Here is a 23,008-nt window from a genome sequence, read left to right on the forward strand (position 1 = left end):
CCATTTGATAGGTTACCTAGTAATTAAATTTTTTATATGCATTTCATGCCCTCCCTTATTAGACTGTAGGTCCCCATGTGGCAGGGATTGCATCACTCTTTTTCATATCTCCAAAGCTTCAATCAGTGTCTTACATATAATAGTTTCTTAATAAATATTTTTGAATGAATGAGTTAATGAATGAATGAATGAATATAACCTTGTTCCCATCAGAAATAACCTAGCTTGTTGTCTTGCTCAAGAATTTTATTTTCTCTTAGAGGTAACAATGAGTGGTAGAGTATTTATGGATATTATTTCACTTATGGCTTTTTTTCAGCCCATGTAAAATCTTTTGGGCAGAGGAAAAGGGAGAAGATTGTAGTTCAGTGTTCAATAAGGTGGTCTTTTCATTCTTTCAGAAACCTCCTTTGTCTTCATGCAAGCCTACTCATTCATCCTCTGTCTATTCAAATCTACCCATCTTCCAAGGCCTAGATTTCCTACCAGGTCCTCCAGAAAGTCTTCCCTAAGCATGTCAATCTTTATTGACCTTTCTGTTCTCCCAGGTTTGGACTCTGTGGTCTGGGGGTTTGAATGCTGGATCTACAACTTGGTTCATAGAATTTAGAACTGGAAGAGGCCTTCACATGATCTAGTCCAACTGCCTAATGTTACAGATGAAGGAACTGAATCCCAGGTAAATCATTTGCCCAAGAACATATAGACAACAGGTAGCAGAGAGAAGATTTAGAGTTTTCTTACTCCAAACCTTATACTATTTCCATTATGGATTGCTGTGACTTAGGAAGCCATTTTCTCCTTGGCCTTTAACCATAAAATGGGGGAAAGGGGTGATTCTAGATGGCCTTCAAATTCCCTGCCAGCTCCAATTCTAGAATTCCTGCAGCACATGTGGTTTATTATACCTCCCAGCTCAGGACTTAATTAACCTGTTATTAGATGCTACTCTTTGGTAGTCCGGTCCCATCTCCTCCATTAGACCATGATCTCATGCAGGGACCATACTTTCAGCTTATTCTGTATTCTCTCCATGCAGTGGATAGGGTGCAGGACATGGAGTCTGGAACACATGAGAGGGTATAGAACATGGAGTCTAGAACATGTGAGAGGCTGCCAGACGTGGAGTCTGGAACACATGAGTTGTATTTAATCCTACCTCAGACACTAGTTATGGAATCTTAGTCAAGTCATTTTACCTCTCTGAACCTCAGTTTCCTTATCTAGAAAATAAGGATAATAATAGTTATTAATTAATATACACAGGTGTGCATAGATTGTGGGCCAGGCAAGCAGTCATGCCCTGGGAGAGCATTTCTATTTGTCCTTCCTTTAGGCCAGGTGTGAACTCTTTGCACATCTGTACTCACAGGGTTGTCATTAAGTATAAAATGAGATTATGTTTGCAGACCAAACAAGGCACAATTCATATAGTGCTGGACGTGGAGTCAGGAGGATCCGAGTTCAAATACAGTCTTGGTAACTTATTAGCCATGTGACCCTGGGCAAGTCACTTAGCCTCTGTCTATGGCAGTTTCCTCATCTCTAAAATGGGGATATTAATAGGACCTGCCTCTTAGGGTTATTTCGAGTATAAAATGGAGTAATATTTATAAAACACTTGGTAGACATTAAAGTGCCATGTAAATGCTAATAATAACAATAATTATCATTAAAACATCATCTGTTAAGAGTAACAATTGAACTTTAAGTCAGTAAAATTTGCATTTAAATTCTTTCTCAGATATGTGACTATGAGCAAGTTATTTAAAGTTTTTGGGCCTCAGTTTTCTCATCTGTAAAATGAGACTAATAATAGCATCTATCTCTTAGGGTTCTTGTGAAGATGAAATGAGATATTATGTTTAAAGTTCTTTGTACACCTTGATAAGGTGCTACATACAGCAAATGTCAGCTACTGTTATGATGATCCAAATATACTTGTTCATTTGATGCAGTGATTACCTCTTGAGAGGGACTTAGCAATCTTTACCTGAGAGAAGAAATTTGTTGCTCGTATCTTCTCCCTGCTTGGAGATGGTGAGAGTCACTGACGATGCTGAAGAACTCAACACTGAATAGCAAGAATAATAAAACAAAACAAAGATGGGAGATGAATTTTCTGGGAGTTAGAAATGGAGCCAGAGACACAGAAAGGGTGGATGGTGAGAGAAAGGATTATTACTAACCAATGATCTGGGGAGATTCAGAGCCCCCACCCTCGCTCCCCCTTCTTCCTAAGTCCTGACTTTATTTCTGGCAGGACATTGCTGCTAGTGAGATTGGACCCCCTTTCTTGTTCAAGGTCCCACCCTTGCTAAGAGTGTCTATACCTTCTTTGAATTGATAGCTGAAAGTTATGGATGTTCTGGTATAGAGATACTTTCCCATCCAAGGGTTACCATTCCCCTTTCTTTATTTTAATATAGCCTACCTCCAATCGCATTAACCAGTTAGATTTCATTGCTGTTTGTTGGACCTCTTGTTCAAAGGCATAAAAACCTAAAGAAGTAGCCATGTGGTCTCTTTAAGGAACCAGAGCATATGGAGCCATTTTTGTCAAGTTCTCACAGGTTATGATTGATAAAATTGATTATAATTTACCCAAAATTTTGCATCTCAAAATGATTTTATTGGCCACTATGGGCAAACAGGAACCTTTTACTCTGACCACATAGTGCACAGTAGTGGGTTTGGAATCAAGAGACCCAGGTTCCAGGTCTGGCTCCCACTTTTACAGGATACCCCAAGTACTAGAACATTTGAAGACTTCGTGGACTCCAGTGCCTCCCTGTCACCTCCAGGATTGAGTATAAAGTCTTCTCTTTGCTATTCAAAGTCTTTCATAATACCGCCCCCACTTTGCTAGTCTTCTTACCCCTTACACCTCCCTCACGTCACATACTCTTTATTCTAGTGACGCTGGTCTCCTTGTTGTTCCTTGAATAAGATATTTCATCTTTTGATACCAGGCATTTTCACTGGCTATCCCTCTGCCTGGAATGCTCTTCCCTCTCATCTCTACCTCATGGTTTCCCAAGGTAAAATCCCACCTCTGTAGGAAGCTTTTCCATCCCTCTTAATTCTAGCGCTTCCCCTCTCTTGAATATTTCCTATTTATCCTGTCCATAGCTCAGACTATAACTCAGAGGCAGAAATTTTTTTTTCTTTTCCCTTTCTTTGTATCCCCAGCTCTTGGCACAATGCCTGACCCAATAGGCACTTAATAAATGCTTATTGACAAAGGTCAGGTCACAACCTCTTTGATCATCAGTTTACACATCTGAGGAGTGGGGATAGTGGGTTGCTGTGTGGAAAGCACAGATCAAACCTCTACGTATATGTAAGCTGCTATAAAATGGAAAAAAGAAGAGATGGAGAGGATCAAAGGGACTAAAAAAGGAGAGAGCAGTGATAGAAGGGATGGGAAAGAAAAGGGCAAAGAATTCCTTCATTAAAAAATATATTCTCTCCCCCACACTTACTTATACTTCACCCCTCCAGTAAACAAAAACAAAAAGAAAATCATCAAGAAATATGCAAGTGAAATGAAGGAAATACCCCCATTGACTGTCTTTTAATTATATATCTTGGATGTGAACTTTTATCAGCAATATTTACCACAAGAATCCCCCCCCCCAGTTACCTAGTATAGATTTTGTTTGTATACAACTTTTAAATTTTATATAACCAAATTTGTCAATTTTTTCTTCTGTGATGCTCTATCTCTTATTTGGTCATGGATGCTTCCTCTTTTCATAGATTTGAAAGGTAATTTCTTCCTTGCTCCTCTAATTTTTTTAATGATGTTACTTTTTGTGATTAAATTACGTAAGCACTTGAAGTTTATTTTAGCATACTGTGTGAGATGTTGATCTCTAATTTCTGCCAGACTAATTTTCAGTCTGGTACCTGGTATCTTTGGGTTTACTGAACACTGTGCTTCTGTGTTCGTTTGCTTTTGTGTATTATATACCCGATTTATTCTCCTGATCTCCCTCTCTTTTTTTTTCTAGGCAAGTGGGGTTAAGTGACTTGCCCAGGGTCACACAGCTAGTTAGTGTCAAGTGCTTAGTCTGAGGCTGGATTTGAACTCAGGTCCTCGTGACTTCAGGATTGGTGTTCTATCCACTGCGCCACCTAGCTGCCCATCCCTCTCTATTTTTTAACCATTACCAGATCATTTTGATGATTACTACTGGTACTTCTAGCCCCTCTTTTTTGACTACTTTTTTCTCCCTTATTTCCCTTTTAAAAGAAAATTTTTGACCTTTTGATCCTACAAATTAATTTTATTATATTTCTAGCTTCATAGAATAGTCCTTTGGTAGTCTGATTGGCACAGTCCTCAATAAGGAAATTATCATATTTAATTGTATTGGTAAACCTACCCACAAACAATTATCTTTTCCATAATTATTCAAGTCCATAGCTTTGTAAAATGTGTTTTGTAGTTTCTTTCATATAGTTCATAATTATATCTTGCTGGGTAGATGCCAAGTATCTTATATATTCTCTAATTATGTTGAATGAAAATTTTTAACCTCGTTTAGCTGGGTTTTGTTGGTAATAAATAGGGATGCTGATGACTCACATGGACTTATTTCATAGCCTCTAACTTTAATGAATTTATTGTTTGATTTAATTTTTTTTAGTTGACTCTTTAGGGTTCTCTAGATAGATCTTTGTCCCTTAGTCAATGTTCATCTCATCAATTTCTCTTTCTTGTCTCATTACTATAGTGAGTATTTCTATCATTATGTTAGCTAGCAGTGATGATAATAGACATTCTTGCTTTTACCCTTGACTTAATGGAAAGGCTTCTAAACTTTCCTTATTCATATAATATTTGATCTTGGTCTTAGAGAAATACTATTAATTATATTAAGGAAATGTCCATTTATTCCTATGCTTTCTAATGCTTTCAATAGAAAATGGAAATGGATTTTGTCAAAAGACTTTTCATCTATTAATGTCATATGTTTTTATTATTTATGTTATAATGTGATTTATCATGTTTATAGTATTTCTCATATTGAACCAATCCTGCATAAATCAAACTGTCATAAATCCAACCTGGTCCAAGTATATAATAATTTAAATGTATTATTTTAGCCTGTTTCCTAATATTTTATTTATTTTTGTATGAGTTAAAGATAATGGTTTATAGTTTTCTTTCTTTGTTTTGTCTTAAATATCAAGGCTCTAGGTATCAAGACCATGTTTATATCATAGAAAGAATGCTCCCTTCTTTTCCTAGTTTGGTTAACTTTTTTATGTAATATTGATACAATTTTTCCTTGAATGTTTGTTAGATCCATTTGTAAATGCATCTAGCCTGGACTTTTCCCCCTACCTTTTGCAGGTCATTTATGGTTTGGTCAATTTCTTTCTCTGATGTTGGGTAACTTAGGTAATTTATTTCTTCTATTGTTAATCTGAGTATTTTATATTTTATAAGTATTCATCTATTTTCTTCCAAGTTGTCAGTTTATTTTTAGCAAATAGCTGGATAAAATTCTGATAACTTCATTTATTGCCTTTTAAGTTGTTTTCGAATCCTCTTTTTTTCCAATTTTGATATGAACAATTTCACATTCATCTCTCTTTTTAAAAATCAGACTAGCTTAATGTTTATCTATAATGGGTCTGGTCTGATTTGTTGTTCTTTTTTTAATGTTGCATTTTCTATTCACTGATTTGATATTTTTCTTTTTGTTAATGAAAGAGTATGAAAGATATAAAATTTTTCCTAAGTCATGTTTTCATTGTATTCCATAAGTTTTGGTATATTATCTCATTAATATCTCTTTGATAATTTTTTTCACTTTTTCTAGCATTTATTTACTTACCACTTCTTTCGGATTAAGTTGCTTATTCTTCAATTAATTTTTAATTTTTTCTCCAAAGACCCCTTTTGAAATAGAATTTTAATTATAATCAATAAATGATATATTTAGTGTTTTTGCCTTTAAGCATTTTCTGTGAGGTTTTTTTCTCTAATACATGGTCAGTTTTTGTGAAGGTGCCACATGTGACCAACAAGTATGTGAACTTCTTTCTGTTCCCCTACAGAATTTCTTGTTACCTGAAGGTAGGTGGGTGTGGGATGAAGTACCTTGTGTCATCATAACCCTTGTAAGGGGAGGAAGCCGGTAAGGTGCTCTTGTGTATGGGGTCTCGTCTTCACCTGAAGGTACAGTTTGCATTAAGGAAGAGATTTTCATAGAGGAAAGTCCAGATCCTTCCAGTCTCATGGTTTGTGTCCATGATGGGAATTTTGTAGCTGTTACTTCAGGTCCTTTCAGAGACTCACTCTGAGCCCAGGTAGTCATTCTGGTGGCTGTAGAGAGACAAAAAAAAAGTCTTCACTGAGATGTGCAACAGTTTTGATTTAGAAATCAGTATTGCCAGGAGGTTGAAAGTTAATTAAACAGCAAATGAAGGTTTTGTTGAGAAATAATGATGATTCACTTTTATGTAGTACTTTATGGTTCCAAAGAACTTTATATACATTAACTTCACTTATCTTCCCCACAATCTTCCAATAATCAGAGTAGGTACATTCCCAGCACTACAGAATCTTAGAATTGAATTGGTAGTAGATAGGGTGCTAGGCCCTGGGAAAGTCATTTAGCCTCAGTTCCTTATCTGTAAAATGTGAGGGGGGAGAAATATAGACTTCTGGGTTACTTCTAGCTCTAAATCTATGATACTATGGAAGGGATGTTAAAGGTCATGCTTAAGTGGATGTGATATTTAGAGCTATGGGTCCTGTTTAAAGTATTGTAGAAATAATTTTGTAGGAAGAGATAGTTCATAAGATCATTGATTTACAGCTTGAAAGGACCTTAGTGACTATTGACTTAAATTCATTCATGTTATAGATGAGTAAATTGAAGCCGAGAGACATTAAGTATCTTACCCAGGGTTATTCAGGTAGTGAATACCTGAAATGGCACTTGAACTTAGATCTTCCTAACTTCAAATCCAACGCCCTATCTCATTAACTGTTATAATAGCTTTTCAAAGGAAGACTGTTTTTACATATATTATATGTAATCATATTTACATGTATTATATATTTATGTAGATTATATACATTATAACATGCATTTATATATTATAATTAGGCATATAATATACATTTATGTGTATTATAATGTTATAATATAATATACTATCTTTGTCTCTGTGTCTGTTTCTCTGTCTCTCTGTGTCTCCCTCTTCTTTCCTTTCTATCTTCCTCCCTCCCTCCCTTCCTCCCTTCCTTCCTTCCTTCCTTCCCTCCTTCCTTCCTTCCCTCCCTCCTTCCTTCCTTCCTCCCTCCTTCCTTCCTTCCCCTTCCTCCTTCCTTCCCTTCCTTCCCTTCCTTCCCTCCTTCCTTCCCTTCCTTCCCTCCTTCCTTCCTCCTTCCTTCCCTCCTTCCTTCCCTCCCTCCTTCCTCCTTCCTTCCTTCCTTCCTCCTCCTTCCTTCCTCTCCTTCCCCCTCCTTCCTTCCTCCCCTTCCTCCTTCTTCCTCCCTCCTTCCTCTTCCTTCCTCCTTCCTTCCTTCCTCCTTCCCTCTTTCCTTCCTCCTTCCTTCCTTCCTCCCCTCCTCCTCCTTCCTCCTTCCTCCTTCCTTCCTCCTTCCTCCTTCCTTCCCTCCTCCTTCCTTCCCTCCCTCCTTCCTTCCCTCCCTCCTCCTTCCTCCCTCCTTCCTTCCTTCCTTCCTTCCTCTTCCTTCCTTCCTTCCTTCCTTCCTTCCTTCCTTCCTTCCTTCCTTCCTTCCTTCCTTCCTTCTTCCTTCCTTCCTTCCTTCCTTCCTTCCTTCCTTCCCTCCTCTCCCTCCTCCTTCCTTCTTCCTCCCTCCCTCCTTCCTCCTCCTTCCTTCCTTTTCTCTCTTTCTCTCTTTCTCTCTCTCTCTCTGTTTCTTTCACTGCAGCCAATTAGGAAACTGTTGCAGTGGCACAAATTTAAGGTCTAGGATGTTCTGGTAGACTATAACTTACCAACAAAGATATAGAGCTTAGGGCTCTTACAGAGAGTCTGGGGTCAGTTTACGAGATGTTATTCTCGTTTTGGTTGGTATTCTGTAAATCGGCCTAAGGTCTTAATGTAACTGGTGGTGCAGTGAATAGGATGCCAAGCCTGAAGTCAGAAAGACCTGAGTTTGGATCCAGCCTCAGGAGCGTACTGGCTGTATGACCCTGGGCAAGTCACTTGATCTTTGCCTCAGTTTCCTTAATTGCAAAATGGAGATAACATCAGAGCTGTGGTAAATCTCAAATGAAATAACACTTCTGTGTATTAAAAAGCAAGGCTCATGGCACAGAGTAGACACTACAGAAATGCTTATTTCCTTTTCTAAAGAGAGATCTTTAGGCCATGATTTTCATGACTTAATTGGTATGTTAATTTCAGTTCCCTGCCAAATATTGAGAACAACAAGGATGATGACAATGACCTCAATGACAACAACGATGCATCATGGGCACCACAAAAGTGAATACTGTAGAGTTGGAACAAACTTAAGCATTGTCGTATGATGGAAATAGTTTTGGTCTTTGACTAAGAAGCCTTGGGTCCAGTTCCTGGCTTTGAAACTTAGTGACTGTGTGACCTTGAGCAAATTATTGAACCTCTCTGAGCCAGGTAGCCCTCTCATCTGGAGAATGAGGATTATGATATTTGTAATAGGTCATAGGGCTGCTTTAAGGTAAATACTTGGAAAACCTTAACATGCTATAGAGATGTGAGCTGTTGCCTGCTTAGAATCTACACAAATTCAATGGTTCCACCCTCCCCCTTCCAATTCCTCATTTAAAAAAAAAATCTTCCTATGACTGGAGTCCTAGAAAAGGCACCATACCTAGCTGCTCTGGGTCCCAGTTTTGCATTAACTAGGTGTATGATCTTAGACAAATCACTTACTAAGGTTTAAATCCCACTTCTGATACTTACTAGTTGTGTGACTCTTAGGCCCAATGCTTACCCTTTTTCAGCATCAGTTTCCTCATATGTAAAATGAGCCACTTGTACTAAATCCACATGCCTACAGTTCACCATAAGGAAAGCTTGTTATTATTATTTCCACCACTAGATGGTCCCTCTGCCTACTCTTTATAAAATGGCTCATTGAAGCTTTCTTTACTGGTTCCCTGGATTAGCTGGAAATTGACAAAGGAAGGAAGAACAAAATATAGATATTATTTAGGTGACATCAGGTTAAGTAAAATGAAAATCTGGTTTTTTTTAAACTTGGGCTCCCTGGATTGTCATATTTTATTTTATGTGGATTTATGTGTATCTATTCTATACAGCTCGTCACCACAATTTTAGGTATTTTTAAACTTCAATAGTGTAAAACTGCACTAAGACTTTTGGGACACCTTGTATATATCAGAAATTTTCAGACCTGGAAGGACAGTTGGAAATCACTAGATAATAACTCTAGAGCTGGAGGAGACCTTAGAGGTAATCTCTTCCAACCTCCTCATAGACTTTAAGTGACCTGCCCAAGGTAGGTCATGAAGGTAGTAAGTAGGAGAGCCAGGTTCCAAATCTTGGCTCCCCCAGCCTAATCAGGGCTCTTTCCACAATACTGTGCCACAGTGATACTCTCTTGTCTTTACTAATTACATAGGAAGTGTTTTAATTGGCCGCAATGTTATTTCTCAGGAAGCAGAACATGTCATGAGATGGAGTAGGTCTAAGACTCTCTTATACAATGATGACTAAAGTAGGAATTTTAAATAAAGCACCTCACTGTTAAGGTGATTCCTTCTACAGGTTGATTATCTAGAACTAGAAGGCACCCCAGAGGATCATAGATTTACAGCTGTAAAGGATTTTGGATGTCATCTAGCCTGTCCCCTTCATTTTTCAGTGAGGACATTGAGGCCCAGAGAGGTTGGGTGACCTTACCAAAATCACACAGGTATTAAGCAGAAGAACTGCAATTGGACCTCTTACTCTATCTAAATCAAAGGGACTTTTCACTATGGCATACATGGAAGGCTGAAGTTTGAGTTGGGCTTTGAAGGACGGACAAGATTTGCATAGAAGGGAAAGAGTGCATTTTAAATTGCAGAAAGAACATGAGCCCAGTCCTAGGGAGAATAGCATGGAATTCAGAAACAGAAAGTGTCAATTGGATCATTTGGACTGGTCCAGCTCCTTCAGAATGAGCAGATATTCCCATCCAGAAAGGCGGCCTTCTTTGAAGACTGTTTACCTTCCTGCTTGCCTGTTTGTCTCCCCTGTCTGCCTGTCAGTCTGTCTGCCTGCCTGCCTGTCCGTCCATCTGTCTGCTTGTTTTCCCTGTCTGTCAGCCTGTTTATCTGTTTGTCTGTCTGCCTGCCTGCCTGCTGTCTATCTGCTTGTCTGCCCTATTTGCCTATTTGTCTGTTTGTCTGTTTGTCTGTCTGCCTTCCTGCCTTTCTGCCTGTCTGCTGGTCTGTCTGTCTGCTGGTCTGCTCTCTCTATCTGCCTGTATGCCTGTCTGCCTTTTAATCTACTTACCCAGAACACCAGACACATTACTGGTAAATGTGTAGTTAATAACAGGCGACTTTTCTACCATTTCCCAGAAGTCAAAAAGACTTCTTCCTGTTAAAAAAAAAAAAAGAAGAAAAGAAAATTAGGAAAAACAAAACCCCACCCCCCAAAAGAGTCCTCCAACCAGAAAGTTACATTTGAGTTCTGGCACCTAAGAAAAGACCAGCTATCTCACCTGTTTTCCCTGTCATCACACAGATGTAGATGCAGTCGGACTCAGTGCTCTGACTCACTGAAAGATAAATGAATATACACTGATAGCATTGTAATTGTATCCATGTCACAATTGCTCTGCATAAATGAAAATTCCCAGACTTAGATGTTGAGGGACATGTGCTTCAACAACATAATCTCAAAGTGCTTCAGAAGGGAAGTTGCTCCATGGCAAATGATACTGACAACTGGGCATAATGAAACCTGATGTGAATTCTGAGGGACAAAACTCCCAGGACAGGACTATCTAGTAGTATATGAGTATGTATGGTAGACTTGAAAGACAACTAGCTCTGTAGTTAGAATACATGGGTTCAAACTTTGACTGTGAAGGTTACTGGCTATATGACCTTAGGTAAGTTATTTTACCTCTGTGCACCTCTGTTTCCTTATCTTTACAACGAGGCAGTGGGACTGGATGACCTTTGAGGTCCTGTCTCCCTCTAAATCTAGGATACTATGCATAGATTAGGCTATTTGTTTCCTGTCAAATTGCTGACAATTCAGTTGCCTGGGAATTTGTTAGATCAATCTTTTAAATAATCAGTTAATTGCTTGCTGATTTGTTATTCAGAAAAGGAGCAAATCACAGGTACATTCTTTAAAGCTCCTCACATCTCCAAACCTAATGGTTATCTATGTAATATACTGTGCAAGATGAGAAACTAAACTAAAATTCAGATGTGCAACTCATGATATTGCATCATATCACTGACATAGGACAGACTCCGGATCACATTTCCCTATCAATAATTCTATGAGGTGAGTAGGTCAGGCCATAGTATCCTAATTTTGCAGATGAGGAAATTGAGGCTCGGAGAGGTTATGCTATTTGCCCATGGCCACACAAATAATAAACATTACAAAAGATAATGTGAATGGGATTTTTCTCACATTTTCTTGTGTGGCTCATAGAATGAAACTATTGAGTTTTTATAATTACACTTGCCACACAAGCCTCAAATTGCTTTTATCATTGGAAGAGTCATTTCCTTCTCTGTTGCTACCTCTCTCCCTGGGCTACTACTTAGCTGACAGTAGCTGATTGTGTATATAACAGGGCATAGAGGAATGAAGGTCCAGGAAGCAGGATTACCAACCATCAATGATTTAGAATGGTCTTGTGTTCCCAGGATTAGAACTTAATTGGCTAGTCACCCATAACACAATCCTACTATCTGTATTTACATTGATATATATCTACATACATAATACATACATGCACATATAAATGCACATATATGTACACACACATATATAGCATATATACATATATGGGTATGTACATAGGCAGCTAGGTGGTGCTGTGGATAGAACACTGGGCCTGGAGTCAGGAAGACTCATCATCTTGAGTTCAAATCTGGCCTCAGACACTTACTAGCTGTGTGAACCTGGACAAACCCTGTTTGCCAAAGTTTCCTCATCCGTAAAATGAGCTAGAGAAGGAAATGACAAACCACTCCAGTATCTTTGCCAGGAAAATTCCAAATAGGGTCACTGAGTTGGACATGACTGAAATGACTGAACTATAACAATAACAAATACATATATTACTATATACTTATATATGTATAGTGTAATATGGGTGGTGATGATATCTTTGGATTATTGTATGTAGACTCAAAAGAGGCAGCATAATATGGTGGACAGAGAGCTATACTTGGAGTCAGGAACATTTGGATTCAAATCCTGCCTCTGACACCTCGGTGATGCTTGGCAAGTCACTTAACATCTCAGTTTACTCATCTGTAAAATGAGCAGATTGGCCTGAAAGGGCCCTTGAGGGCTCCTATCAGCTCTAAATTATGATGCTATGATTCCATGGTCCTGTGATTCGAAGCTACCCTTCACTTATAGGGCAAGAAAAGTTTCCTTTGCTGTCTTTGAAGATGGCAATAGGAAAAGGAGGGGAGTGTTAACTCACTTGTATGTACACAGGGATGCCAAACCCCAAATCTGCCCTGCACTTTCATGATTGACCAACCTGAGAGAATGGAGGTTGATTTGAATATCTCTGTGAGGTAACTAGTGGAGTTCCCAATGATGTCAACCAGAAGAGCTGTAAAATCTAGAAGATGGAATAGAACAGGTTTATAATCCTTATTCATAAACACATGAGGAAAAAACAGACAAATTGTTTCCAACCAACCTCTTTTCTCAGTTTCCCCTGAATTTTTCCTTTGCTCTAGTTTGAATGGTTTCCTTACCATCCCCCTTCCATTCACCCATCTCTTAGGCTGTGAGCCTCATACAGCAGGTTGCTTTGTTTTGTACTTTTCAATCTCTCACAACTTCTAACATAATCTGGTATATCATGGCTGACATTTGTTAAGTACCTTATGATTTACCAAGGGTTTGTTTTCATCCTAAAAACAACTCTGTGAGATGAATGCTATTAGTATCACCGGAACTGCAACTAGAGTGAGATGGTCAGGACTTTTCCCTATAGAGCTGATATTGGAAGAATGTTCTCTTATTGGAGATCCACAGCTAGCCTCGTGTCAGAGCCCCCTACATCCATGGCAGGACCTTGTTTATTCTCTGACCCAAGCTCAAGGACCACCCACATCCTCTCCTTCCCCAGTCATCAAGTCAGGGCCTTCATTGCTAGAGGGTACCACATCCTACGGTGAGGGAGAGGGCCCCTTTTTCTCTCTCTTTTTTTTATTGCCCCCTACACCTTCTAGTGATTGTCAGCTACATCCTAAGGCCCTGCAGGTTCTCTCAAGGAAAGGACACTACATGTTCTTCAGAACCACCCCAGGCAGGTCAGACTAGGTAAATCAGGTTTTTGTGAAGGATCTACCAATGAAAGCAAAGGCTGCTGCATGCTGGCCAAAGCGGGATTTGGTAGCCTGGGTGCTCTCCACCACCTTACCCACCTTTCTCCCTCCCCTCCTAGTAGCCTCCCTTCAGCTGCCTGCTGGTATCAGTCTTTGGCTTCTCTCTCTTCTTCCCCTGCCGCATCCATTGTTTTGCTACTTGCTCCTTGACACCAGAATTTCTAATTACTACACCTAGTGTTATTATCACCACCGTCATTTTTTTAAATTTTAAATATTTTTATCTGAACTTATAAACATTACAATGAATATTTCTACATATCAAGTAGAACACAAAAAGAGGATTGGACATTGTGTATGAAAACTGTGAAGTCCCTAATTCATTCACATGAAAATTGTAAAGCATATCATTCATTCATGACATTGCTTTCAAAACTTCCTTGTTTTATTTTCTGTGCATTTTTAAAAAAAGAATTACAATGAGCATCTTCTTCTTTTCTTTTCTTCTTTTTTTGGCACCATTGTCACTACCTCTTTCCTCCCAACCTACTCCCCCGATTAAAAACAGAGGGGAAAAATCCTTGTAACAAGTAAGTATAATCAAGAAAAACAGATCCACACAACAGTCCCATCACTTTCATCAGAGTACTTTGAAGTGACGCTTGTTTGTTCGCCCTCTATCAGAATGGTAGCTCTACAACATCATTCAGTCTTTTCTAATTGCTCAAAACGTTAACTTTCTAGATTTTCTTGGCTTTTACATTTGAATTACAAAATCCATACTTAGTTCCACATTTTGCATAAGGAATGCTTGAAAAGCATCTACTCCATTAAAGATCCATTTTTCCTCCTCTAGGATTATTGTCAGCGTTACAGGGTAAGTTATTCTTGGTTGTAAGCCTGTATGCTTTTGGAATATTGTACTCCATTCTTTCCATGCCTTTACAGTAGAAGCTGCCAGGTCTGTATAATCATGCCTGTGGTTCTGTGGTACTTAAACAATTTCTTCCTGGATGCCTGAATTTTTTCTTTGGGTTGAATTCTGCCTATAACTATCTTAGGACTTTTCCTTTTGGTATTTCTTTCAGTAGATGATTGTGGATTTTTTTTTCTATTTCCCCTCTCATTTCAATAGATCTTGGTAGTTTTCATTTATAATTTCTTGAAATTTAGTGCACAGGTTTTTTAAATCATAGTTTTCAAATTGTCCAGTGATTCTTAAATTATTTTCATTTTCTAGCCTTACATTTTCTTTCTTCTTCTTCTTTTTTTTTTTGCTTTTTAGTGAGGCAGTTGGGGTTAAGTGATTTGCCCAGGGTCATACAGCTAGTAAGTGTCAAGTGTCTGAGGCCAGATTTGAACTCAGGTCCTCCTGACTCCAAGGCCAGAGCTCTGTCCACTGTGCCACCTAGCTGCCCCTAGCCTTACATTTTCTTTAACATTCTGATTTTAACATTCTAATATTTCTTGCTGTCTTATGGAGTTGTTGATCTCTACTTGGTCTGCTCTAGTTGTCAGGGAGTCTGCTATTTGAGTAAAGTTTACCACCTTCTATTCTAAATAACTTATTCTCCTTTCAATTCTTTCCTCCAGACTTTTTACCTTATCCTTTAAATATCTTGTTTCATATCTTCTAGGTATTCAATAGTTCTTGTGAAAAATGAAATTTTCCCTTTGATTTCTGTTTGCATACTCTCTCTAGGCTGGATTTTTTGGTATCTCTGGATCTATTAAAATTATAGTCATCTGTGTCTCTTCTGTTTACTCATTTTTCCAACCTTAATTTTTGAATTGGGATCTTTGTGCTAAGTCCAGGCTTTGCTTCCTGCTATGTTTTTGGGTATGTTGCTTGATACTGTTGAACTTGACCCGGGGCCATGTGGGATCCTGATCTCTACTTTCTAAGGTATGTCTACAGTAAGAGCAGCGCTAGGTTTTAGAGCCTTCTAGATCTTGGAGGTTCATAGCTGTCTGTGATGTCTCAGGACAGAATGCTGCAGACTTAGTCTCAGAACGTGGGCTTTCTATATTTAAGTGCTGCCATGACAGTACTAATTGCTACCTATTTCAGTGGTTTCCACATTCTATAATGTCAATTTCTGATTACCATGAGGCTTTCTTTGCTCTTGCTTCCTCTGGATGTGGAGCCTTGAGACTATATGTCTCTGTTCCATCTCTCATTAGGCTAGGTGGCTATCATCTTTAGTCAATCAGTCAACAAATATTTGTTAAGTGACTTCTATGTACCAAGCATTGTGCTAGTGGTAGAGATGCTAAAAGACAGCCTTTGTTCTCAAGGAGTTCACAGTCTAATGTAGCAGGCAACATGCAAATAAATATACACAAACAAGCAATATACAGGATAAATTAGAGATAATCAACAGAAGTAAGACATTAGAATTAAAGAACAGAAAAGACCCCAGTGCCAGATTTTCTGACAAGCCCACTTTTTTTATTGCCCAAGCCAAGAACTTCTTGTTGTCTCTGTGTGTTTCTAGAGGGAAAGAAGTAATTTACTTTAGTTTCTCATTAGGTTTATTGATTTTTTTTTCAATCTGGTGCTATTTTTAGGATTTTGATGGAGTGGACAGGAGGGAGCTAGAATATCTGCTTCTGTTCAGGCAGCCAACTTGGCCACAATCCTTCCTTCTTTCTCAAGGGGTACATGTCACTGTCTCCTTGACCATCCTGTCCTCCCAGATCATTAACCTCTGAAGGTCCCATATCCTCCAAAGAGACTTGAATTTGAATTATGCCTCAGACTTTTATTGTCTTTGTGATCAATGGCAAAGAATTTCTGTCAGCTTCAATTCCCTCATCTCTAAAGCAGTGGGGATAATAATAGCATCAACCTCATAGGATTGTTGTTAGGATCAATGGAGATAATGTATGTAAAGTATTTTGCAAATTTTTTAATGCTACAAAAATGCTAGCTATTATTATTTCATTTACTTATGGAATGGACATATCCTTGATATAACCATTACCCATAGTGGTTCAACCTGATTTAGTATACTGAATTTCTGACCACAATCTCCTATCATTTCATCTTTCTCTGACTTACTCCTGCAAAAACTCACCAGAACTTTCAATAACAACAAGTATTTATTAAGCACTTATTATGGGTCAGGCACTGTGCTGATGGCTGGTGATACAAATAGAATCAAAAAGAGAGACATTCCCAGCCTTTTAGTGCCTAACATTCCATAGTGTAAGACAACACAATAATATGAAGCTGAGGGAAGGCAACTAGGTGTCATAGTGGATACAGCACTAAGCCAGGAGTCAGGAAGACCTGAGTTCAAATCCAGCCTTAGATACTTATTAGCTGTGTAACCCTGGGCAAGTCACTTCATCCTTTTTGCTTGAGTTGCTTCATCTGTAAAATAAGCTGGAGAAGGAAATGGCAAACCACTCCAGTATCTTTGCCAAGAAAACCCCAGATGGGATCATGGAGAGTCAGACACACTGAAAAACAACTTAACAACAACAAAATGAGGGGGATTAATTGCATAACCTCTAACGCACCTTCTAGTCTTAAATCTACGATCCTATAATCCTATTCTCTAAAATAGTTACCTTAGTATTTGTCTTATCTTACCAAAACACTGTAAGCCAAGGTGGCCAAGGACTGTGGAACGTTTCATTTACATAACACTAGCACCTAGCACAGTGGTTTGAATTTTGCTTTGTTGTTTTTGTTGTTGTTCTGAATGTGTGGAAAGTCCTGAACTACAAACTCTTCATTAATGCAGATTATCAACTTTTGTCTGTACTTTATAGTTTTATAGAGTTACCCAGGACACATGACTTACCCATGGTTATTTAGCAAGTATCCAGCAGAGGCAGAATTTGTCAGAAGAGTCTGAACGCATATCTTCTCGATGACAATGACATCCTTTTTACTATTTCATGCTGCCTCTTGGCTTGCTCAAATGTGTGTGTGGAATTGGATTTTTGATTGATTTTCCATACTCAAGGGCCTTTAGCGGAACCAGAACTATGGCTTACAAATCCCTAAGACTACAAGAGCTTTCTAACTTATTTCAGATTCCTGGATGAGAAGTCATCGTAAGGAAATGGCTTTTCTAGTGCCTGTGGTAGATCATATCTACAAGGGAATTTATTAGAGTTTCTGCTTGCCTGGCAAACAGAGGCTACACAGGATTTCATAATAGACCTCCTAAAGGTCATAAGGGGAAAAGAAGAAGCCATGAATATGGTAATAAATTATTAATTAAGAAAAGAAATTAATAATCCACTTTGATAACAGAAGACAAGTTCAATCAAGCACTGTATTTTAAAGTTAAGGTGGCGTGAATCCTTACAGATAACCATACCCACCTGAGAGGTCATTGGTCTGATTATTTAAACAGTAGCAATGCCGTGAGGGGAATTTGGTGGAATCCATGATTTTCAGGTTAGAAACTACAAAGAGAGAAAGTTAACATGTTGTAAATGTGATAGAACCATCTAGCCTTACCCGAACTTGCCTTTGCTACTCAGAAAGCAAAATAAACTTCCCAATTTGATGGTACTTACTGTTATAAATCACCACTGAGAACTTGTGGAAGGCAAATGAGCTGTGAGAAGTTATGCTCAGCAAGGAGAAGAATTTTTTGCTGTCTGTTGGGGAAAATAAATACACAGTCACTCAATAGCATTTTGGAATCACTGAATTTTTAATGCTTGAAGAGACCTTAGAACATTGAATGTTTGAGCTAGGGAACTCAGAGATCCTCTTAATAACCCTCTTTTGTTTTAAAGATGAGGAAATCAAGGCTCAGAGAGTTTAAGCAATTGGCCTAAAGTCAAATGGTTCACTCATTAGTGGTGGAGCTGGAACTAAAGCCCAGGGTTAGGTACCATTTTGCTATAGAATGTTGCTTCTCTGGTTATTGTGTTATGTATTTCTTCCTTCCTCTTCCTTCAACTTCCATATTTCCAAGGCCCAAGTCTAGGATTATTCAGTGTTCTAGTGTACCAACCATTTGCTTTTTAAGATTTTCATAAGAGAAATCAATTGCCTTAATATCTTTGAGTAACAATATGGGGAAAATTGACCAAAAATTTCCCCAAGTACCTTCAGTATTTAGAGAGCTGTACTGAGTACTCAAGGGCAGCTTGGTGGCTGGATAGAGCACTGGAGTCAGGAAGACCTGAGTTCAAATCTGACTTCAGACACTAGCTGTGCAAGTCTAGGCAAGGCACTTACCCTGTTTGTCTCATTTTCCTTATCTGTAAAATGACCTGGAGAAGGAAATGGCAAACCACTCCAGCATCTTTCCCAAGAAAATTCCAAATGGGATCCCAAAGAGTGGGACATAACTAAAACTACTGAATAATAACATTGAGTACTAGGAGGGAAATGTTTAAGGAAGAAACTATCATGGCAAGGGCGAGGGGACAATAATGTCTTAAGTGTCTACCATGTACCAGGCACTGTGCGAAGCACTTGACAGATATTATCTCATTTGTCCTCATGGGAGGACAAAGTAAAATGAATTCAAATAAGAAGAATGAAATAAACAAATAGCCAAAAGTACTAAAACAGATATATGGGTGGACAGTAAAAACAGCTCAGGTGATCAACTCTTTGAATTTTTTTTTTTTATCCTGGCTGTGCCTTGAACAGTGCTTGGTAGAGGTCCAATTAACATTTGTTGAATGAAGGACTTAGATGATTGGGATGTCCAGAGCTAGCTGGAATTCACTGAAGCAACAAAGAAAATATTGCAAATTCTGTAATACTCACTGGCATTTTCTCTAAACTGACATTTCCCTTGCTCATTTATAGTATAATAGAAAATAATGACATAATGCTGTTCCTGTATTACTATAAAACCTCAAGGTACCTTCCAAGCCATTAAAGGTGGGTTACATGTGAGAGAGGAAGTATGTCATTGCAGTAAATAAAAGCCTGTAAGAAGTGGTTTTCAGTCCTGCTTCTAATATACACTGGCTGCATAACTGACTCTAGGCAAGTCACTTAGTACTCTAAAGCAATTCTGTAAGGCTATAAATAATAGGAAACTGCTTTGGAAGAGGGAGTTTTCTTATAGTTTTCTATATTCCTTATAGCAATGAAATCGTGAGTCTAGCCCCTGTCCCAAAGTAGTGTTTAATGGAGTTTAAATATTATTCTGACTCAATCAATTATGTATAGAATTCAATAAATATTTATTGGCTTTTTACTATTTTCAGGTAAGGGTATGCTGGAGGCAGCTCAAACCAGCCAAGAGCAAATGTTAAATATTCAATGTAAGCATTTGTATTTCAGAAATTGGCAAATGCTACAACTCGGGGCTTGATTTATTATTTTGTTGCTTTATCTGGACCAGGGGTGTCAAATTCAAGATAGAAAATGGGGCCACTAAATCTCACATAAAGATCCCTGCTGCTGCATATTGACTAAGAGATCCACATATTAATATTATTTATGTTTTGTAGTGTTTTTATTTATTTTGTTAAATATTTCCCTATTATATTTTAATCTGGTTCCTGCCCACTAGGGACTGTTGCATTCCATATTATGCCTTAAGTCTAGGCTTAAGAAAGCATTTGAAAAATGTCAATAGTGAAGATTAAACTTAAAAGTGTATCATGTATATTCTTTTTTTTTTTTTTGGAATGCCTGATGTTAAACATTTACCAGCATACTCCTAGTGAGACTACGTGCAATTGGCATGCACAGGTGAATAAGAAGTGTTTCGTGGCCTTAAGAAATAGACTGTTTTGTAAGAGGGTATAAAATAAGCATACAAATAACCACATTGTGATAAGGGCCACAGGCAAGTTACAAACAAAATAATAACAATAAGTAACATTTATATAGCACCCCCTATATGCCAAGCACTGTGCGAAGCACTTTACAAATATTATCTCATTTGTTCCTCACAACAGCCTGGAAGGTAGATGCTATTATGATATTTAGTTAAGGAAATTGAGGCAAATAGAGGTTAAGTGACTTGGCCAAGGTCACATAGCTAATAAGTATCTCAGGCCAGATATAAATCATGTCTTCTGGACTCCAGGTCCAGTACTCTATTAGAATCTCAGAGGCAGAAGGAACTTCAAGGGCCATCTACATCTAGTCTAACCTGCGCTTGGACTAGAACTCCTCCACATCATAACTGAAAAGTGGTCATCCAGATAGACTCTTTTGAAGACCTTCAGGAAGAAGGAACACTCCCTGCCTCCCAAAGCTGTCCATTCCCCTGTTGGAAAGCTCAAATTTTTAGGAAATTTTCCTAGTACCAAATTAAAATCTTCCTCTTTGCAATATCCATCTATTGCTTTTAGTTCTGCCCTATGAAACCAAGAACAAATCCAAGCCATCTATCACATGGGTTCCTATAAGAGTTCAGAAGAGGGATCTCTGTTTTAGAGCTACATAACCTAGAACTAGAAAGGGATCTTAGGAATAATTTAGTCCAACTCCTTAATTTTATAGATGGGCTCCCATTTTACAATCCTCCCAATTGTGCTCTATGTTTTCTTACTGTTATTATTAGAAAAATAAATAGTATAGTGGTATCATAACTTTAGAGCTTGAAGGGATCTTAGAGGCAATTGAATCCAAGCCCCTCATTTTACAGATGAGGAAATTGTGACCCCCAAATGGTTAAGTGACTTCCCCAGGATCACACATCTAGTTAAGTTTCTAAGACAAGATTTAAATTCAGGTTTTCCTAATTCATGTATGGTAAGTAGGGCTGTCTGTCTTTATTAACCAATACAACTCATGGCTAATTGTATGTTGGCCACATCTTTGAAGGAAAGCTTCTTAAGGCATAGCAGCGTGTCCATCACTGCATCTGAGTGATGGGGGGTGACAGATGACAACTCTTTCTCAGGAGATGAAGTTTTTGTAAAACAAAGGTGACAGTACTGGCATTAGAACGGAACACAGGGGCATCTAGGTGGCACAGTGGATAGAGCACCGGCCCTGAAGTCAGGAGGACCTGAGTTCAAATCCGGCCTCAGACCAACACTTGACACTTACTAGCTGTGTGACCCTGGGCAAGTCACTTAACCCCAACTGCCTAAAAGCAAGAAAAAAGAAAAGAAGGGAACACAAACCTTCGCAGAGAAAACAACAACGAAACACATCCATGCTTTAAGATGTGAAAGAACAAATGGAAGTTAGGAAACAGCCAGGAGGTAGCTGCCCCAGAAGGTAGGTGGATTGCACATGGGTTGTCTAACAATCTATTTGAATTTTGATGCTGACTTATAAGTTTCTCCTTCTTGAGTTGTGGATTCACAGAACATTAGAGTGGGAAGAGACCTTAAAGTCATCTAGTCCAATCTTTGAATTTTATAGATGAAGGAACTGAGGCCACAGAAGTGATGTGACTTTATCAAAGACAGCAGTTTCTATAGTACAGCTGAGATTCAAATTCAGCTCTTCTGTCCAAAAATATCATTCTTTTTATTACTCAGTGTGCTTTCAGGACCCTTGTACTATCTCTAGGAGCTTTCCAATTCAGCAATAGGTTATTTTAATGTGACTCATAATTTTTTTTTTAATATTTAATTTTATTTTCACCTTCACAGTCTCTCTTTCCCCTGTCCCCATTACATTATAAAAAGTTAATACTAGATTTTTGGAGCTAGAAAATCATAATAATTTCATTATCCTTTTGGAGGATCTAATGTAGATCAGATATTTTTCTCAAATTTATTAAAGGGACAACAGTGGATAGAATGCCTAGCCTGGAGTTTGGAAGACTAATCTTCCCGGTTCAAATCAGGCCTCAGACACTTACTATGTATAAATGTATAAAATGTATATAACTTTAAGCTGTATGACACTGGGTAAGTCACTTAACCTGGTTTGCTTCAGTTTCCTGTTCTCAGCTGGAGAAGGAAATGGCAAACTACTCCAGCATCTTTGCCAAGAAAACCCCAAATGAGGTTGGTCATGAAGCATCAGATGGGACTGAAATGACTGAACACCACCGCCTCATTAGAGAGGTGCCTGGGCCAATGAATGGCTGAGTAACTTTCCCAGGGCCACATAGTCAGTTTGGGACTTGTACACTTGTCTTCCTGACTCCAAGGCTCTTCCTCTGTCCACTATTCCATCCTGCCTTCTCTTCATTATCAGGATAATCTGCAATGTAATGAAAACCTGCCATTTACATCATTCTTGGAATGCATTTCAAATTACTTTCAAATCTGTGGTAGAGCTGCTATTCCTTTTGACCCTGATAACAGCTCTGTGGGGTAGAATAGATTTTACAGTTGTCATTTTATAGATGAGGAAACTGAGTTAAAGAAAGAGCTAATGTTTTTCCTGAGTTCATTCAAGCAACAGATTAGGACTAGACTCCCCTTTTCTTGTTACCTTTCAAGGCTTTGGTCAGCATCCCATTCACTAGCTCTGTGAGGTTAACTGTAGACAGATCAACTGTCCTTGCAGGCAGTTCTGAAAAAGAAGTAAGCACAGTTACGTGGGGCATTTTCTT

General features: G+C 38.4%; 1 protein-coding gene across 1 annotated transcript in view; it reads right to left on the bottom strand.

Annotated features, from left to right (window-relative positions):
- Nucleotides 1-23,008, bottom strand: part of HHLA1 (HHLA1 neighbor of OC90) — a 58,552-nt gene that overhangs the window by 31,963 nt on the left and 3,581 nt on the right. The window contains exons 4-9 of the mRNA XM_078151799.1: nucleotides 22,888-23,005; nucleotides 18,078-18,161; nucleotides 17,880-17,963; nucleotides 12,737-12,820; nucleotides 10,715-10,771; nucleotides 10,504-10,590 (exon numbers count right to left, since the gene is read on the bottom strand). Coding sequence (XP_078007925.1) covers nucleotides 10,504-10,590; nucleotides 10,715-10,771; nucleotides 12,737-12,820; nucleotides 17,880-17,963; nucleotides 18,078-18,161; nucleotides 22,888-23,005 — 514 coding nt within the window. The remainder of the gene's footprint in view (nucleotides 1-10,503; nucleotides 10,591-10,714; nucleotides 10,772-12,736; nucleotides 12,821-17,879; nucleotides 17,964-18,077; nucleotides 18,162-22,887; nucleotides 23,006-23,008) is intronic.

The sequence above is a fragment of the Phascolarctos cinereus genome, unplaced genomic scaffold (assembly GCF_003287225.1).
Source record: "Phascolarctos cinereus isolate Bilbo 61053 unplaced genomic scaffold, phaCin_HiC Scaffold_4;HRSCAF=312, whole genome shotgun sequence".
NCBI classification, from domain to species: domain Eukaryota; kingdom Metazoa; phylum Chordata; class Mammalia; order Diprotodontia; family Phascolarctidae; genus Phascolarctos; species Phascolarctos cinereus.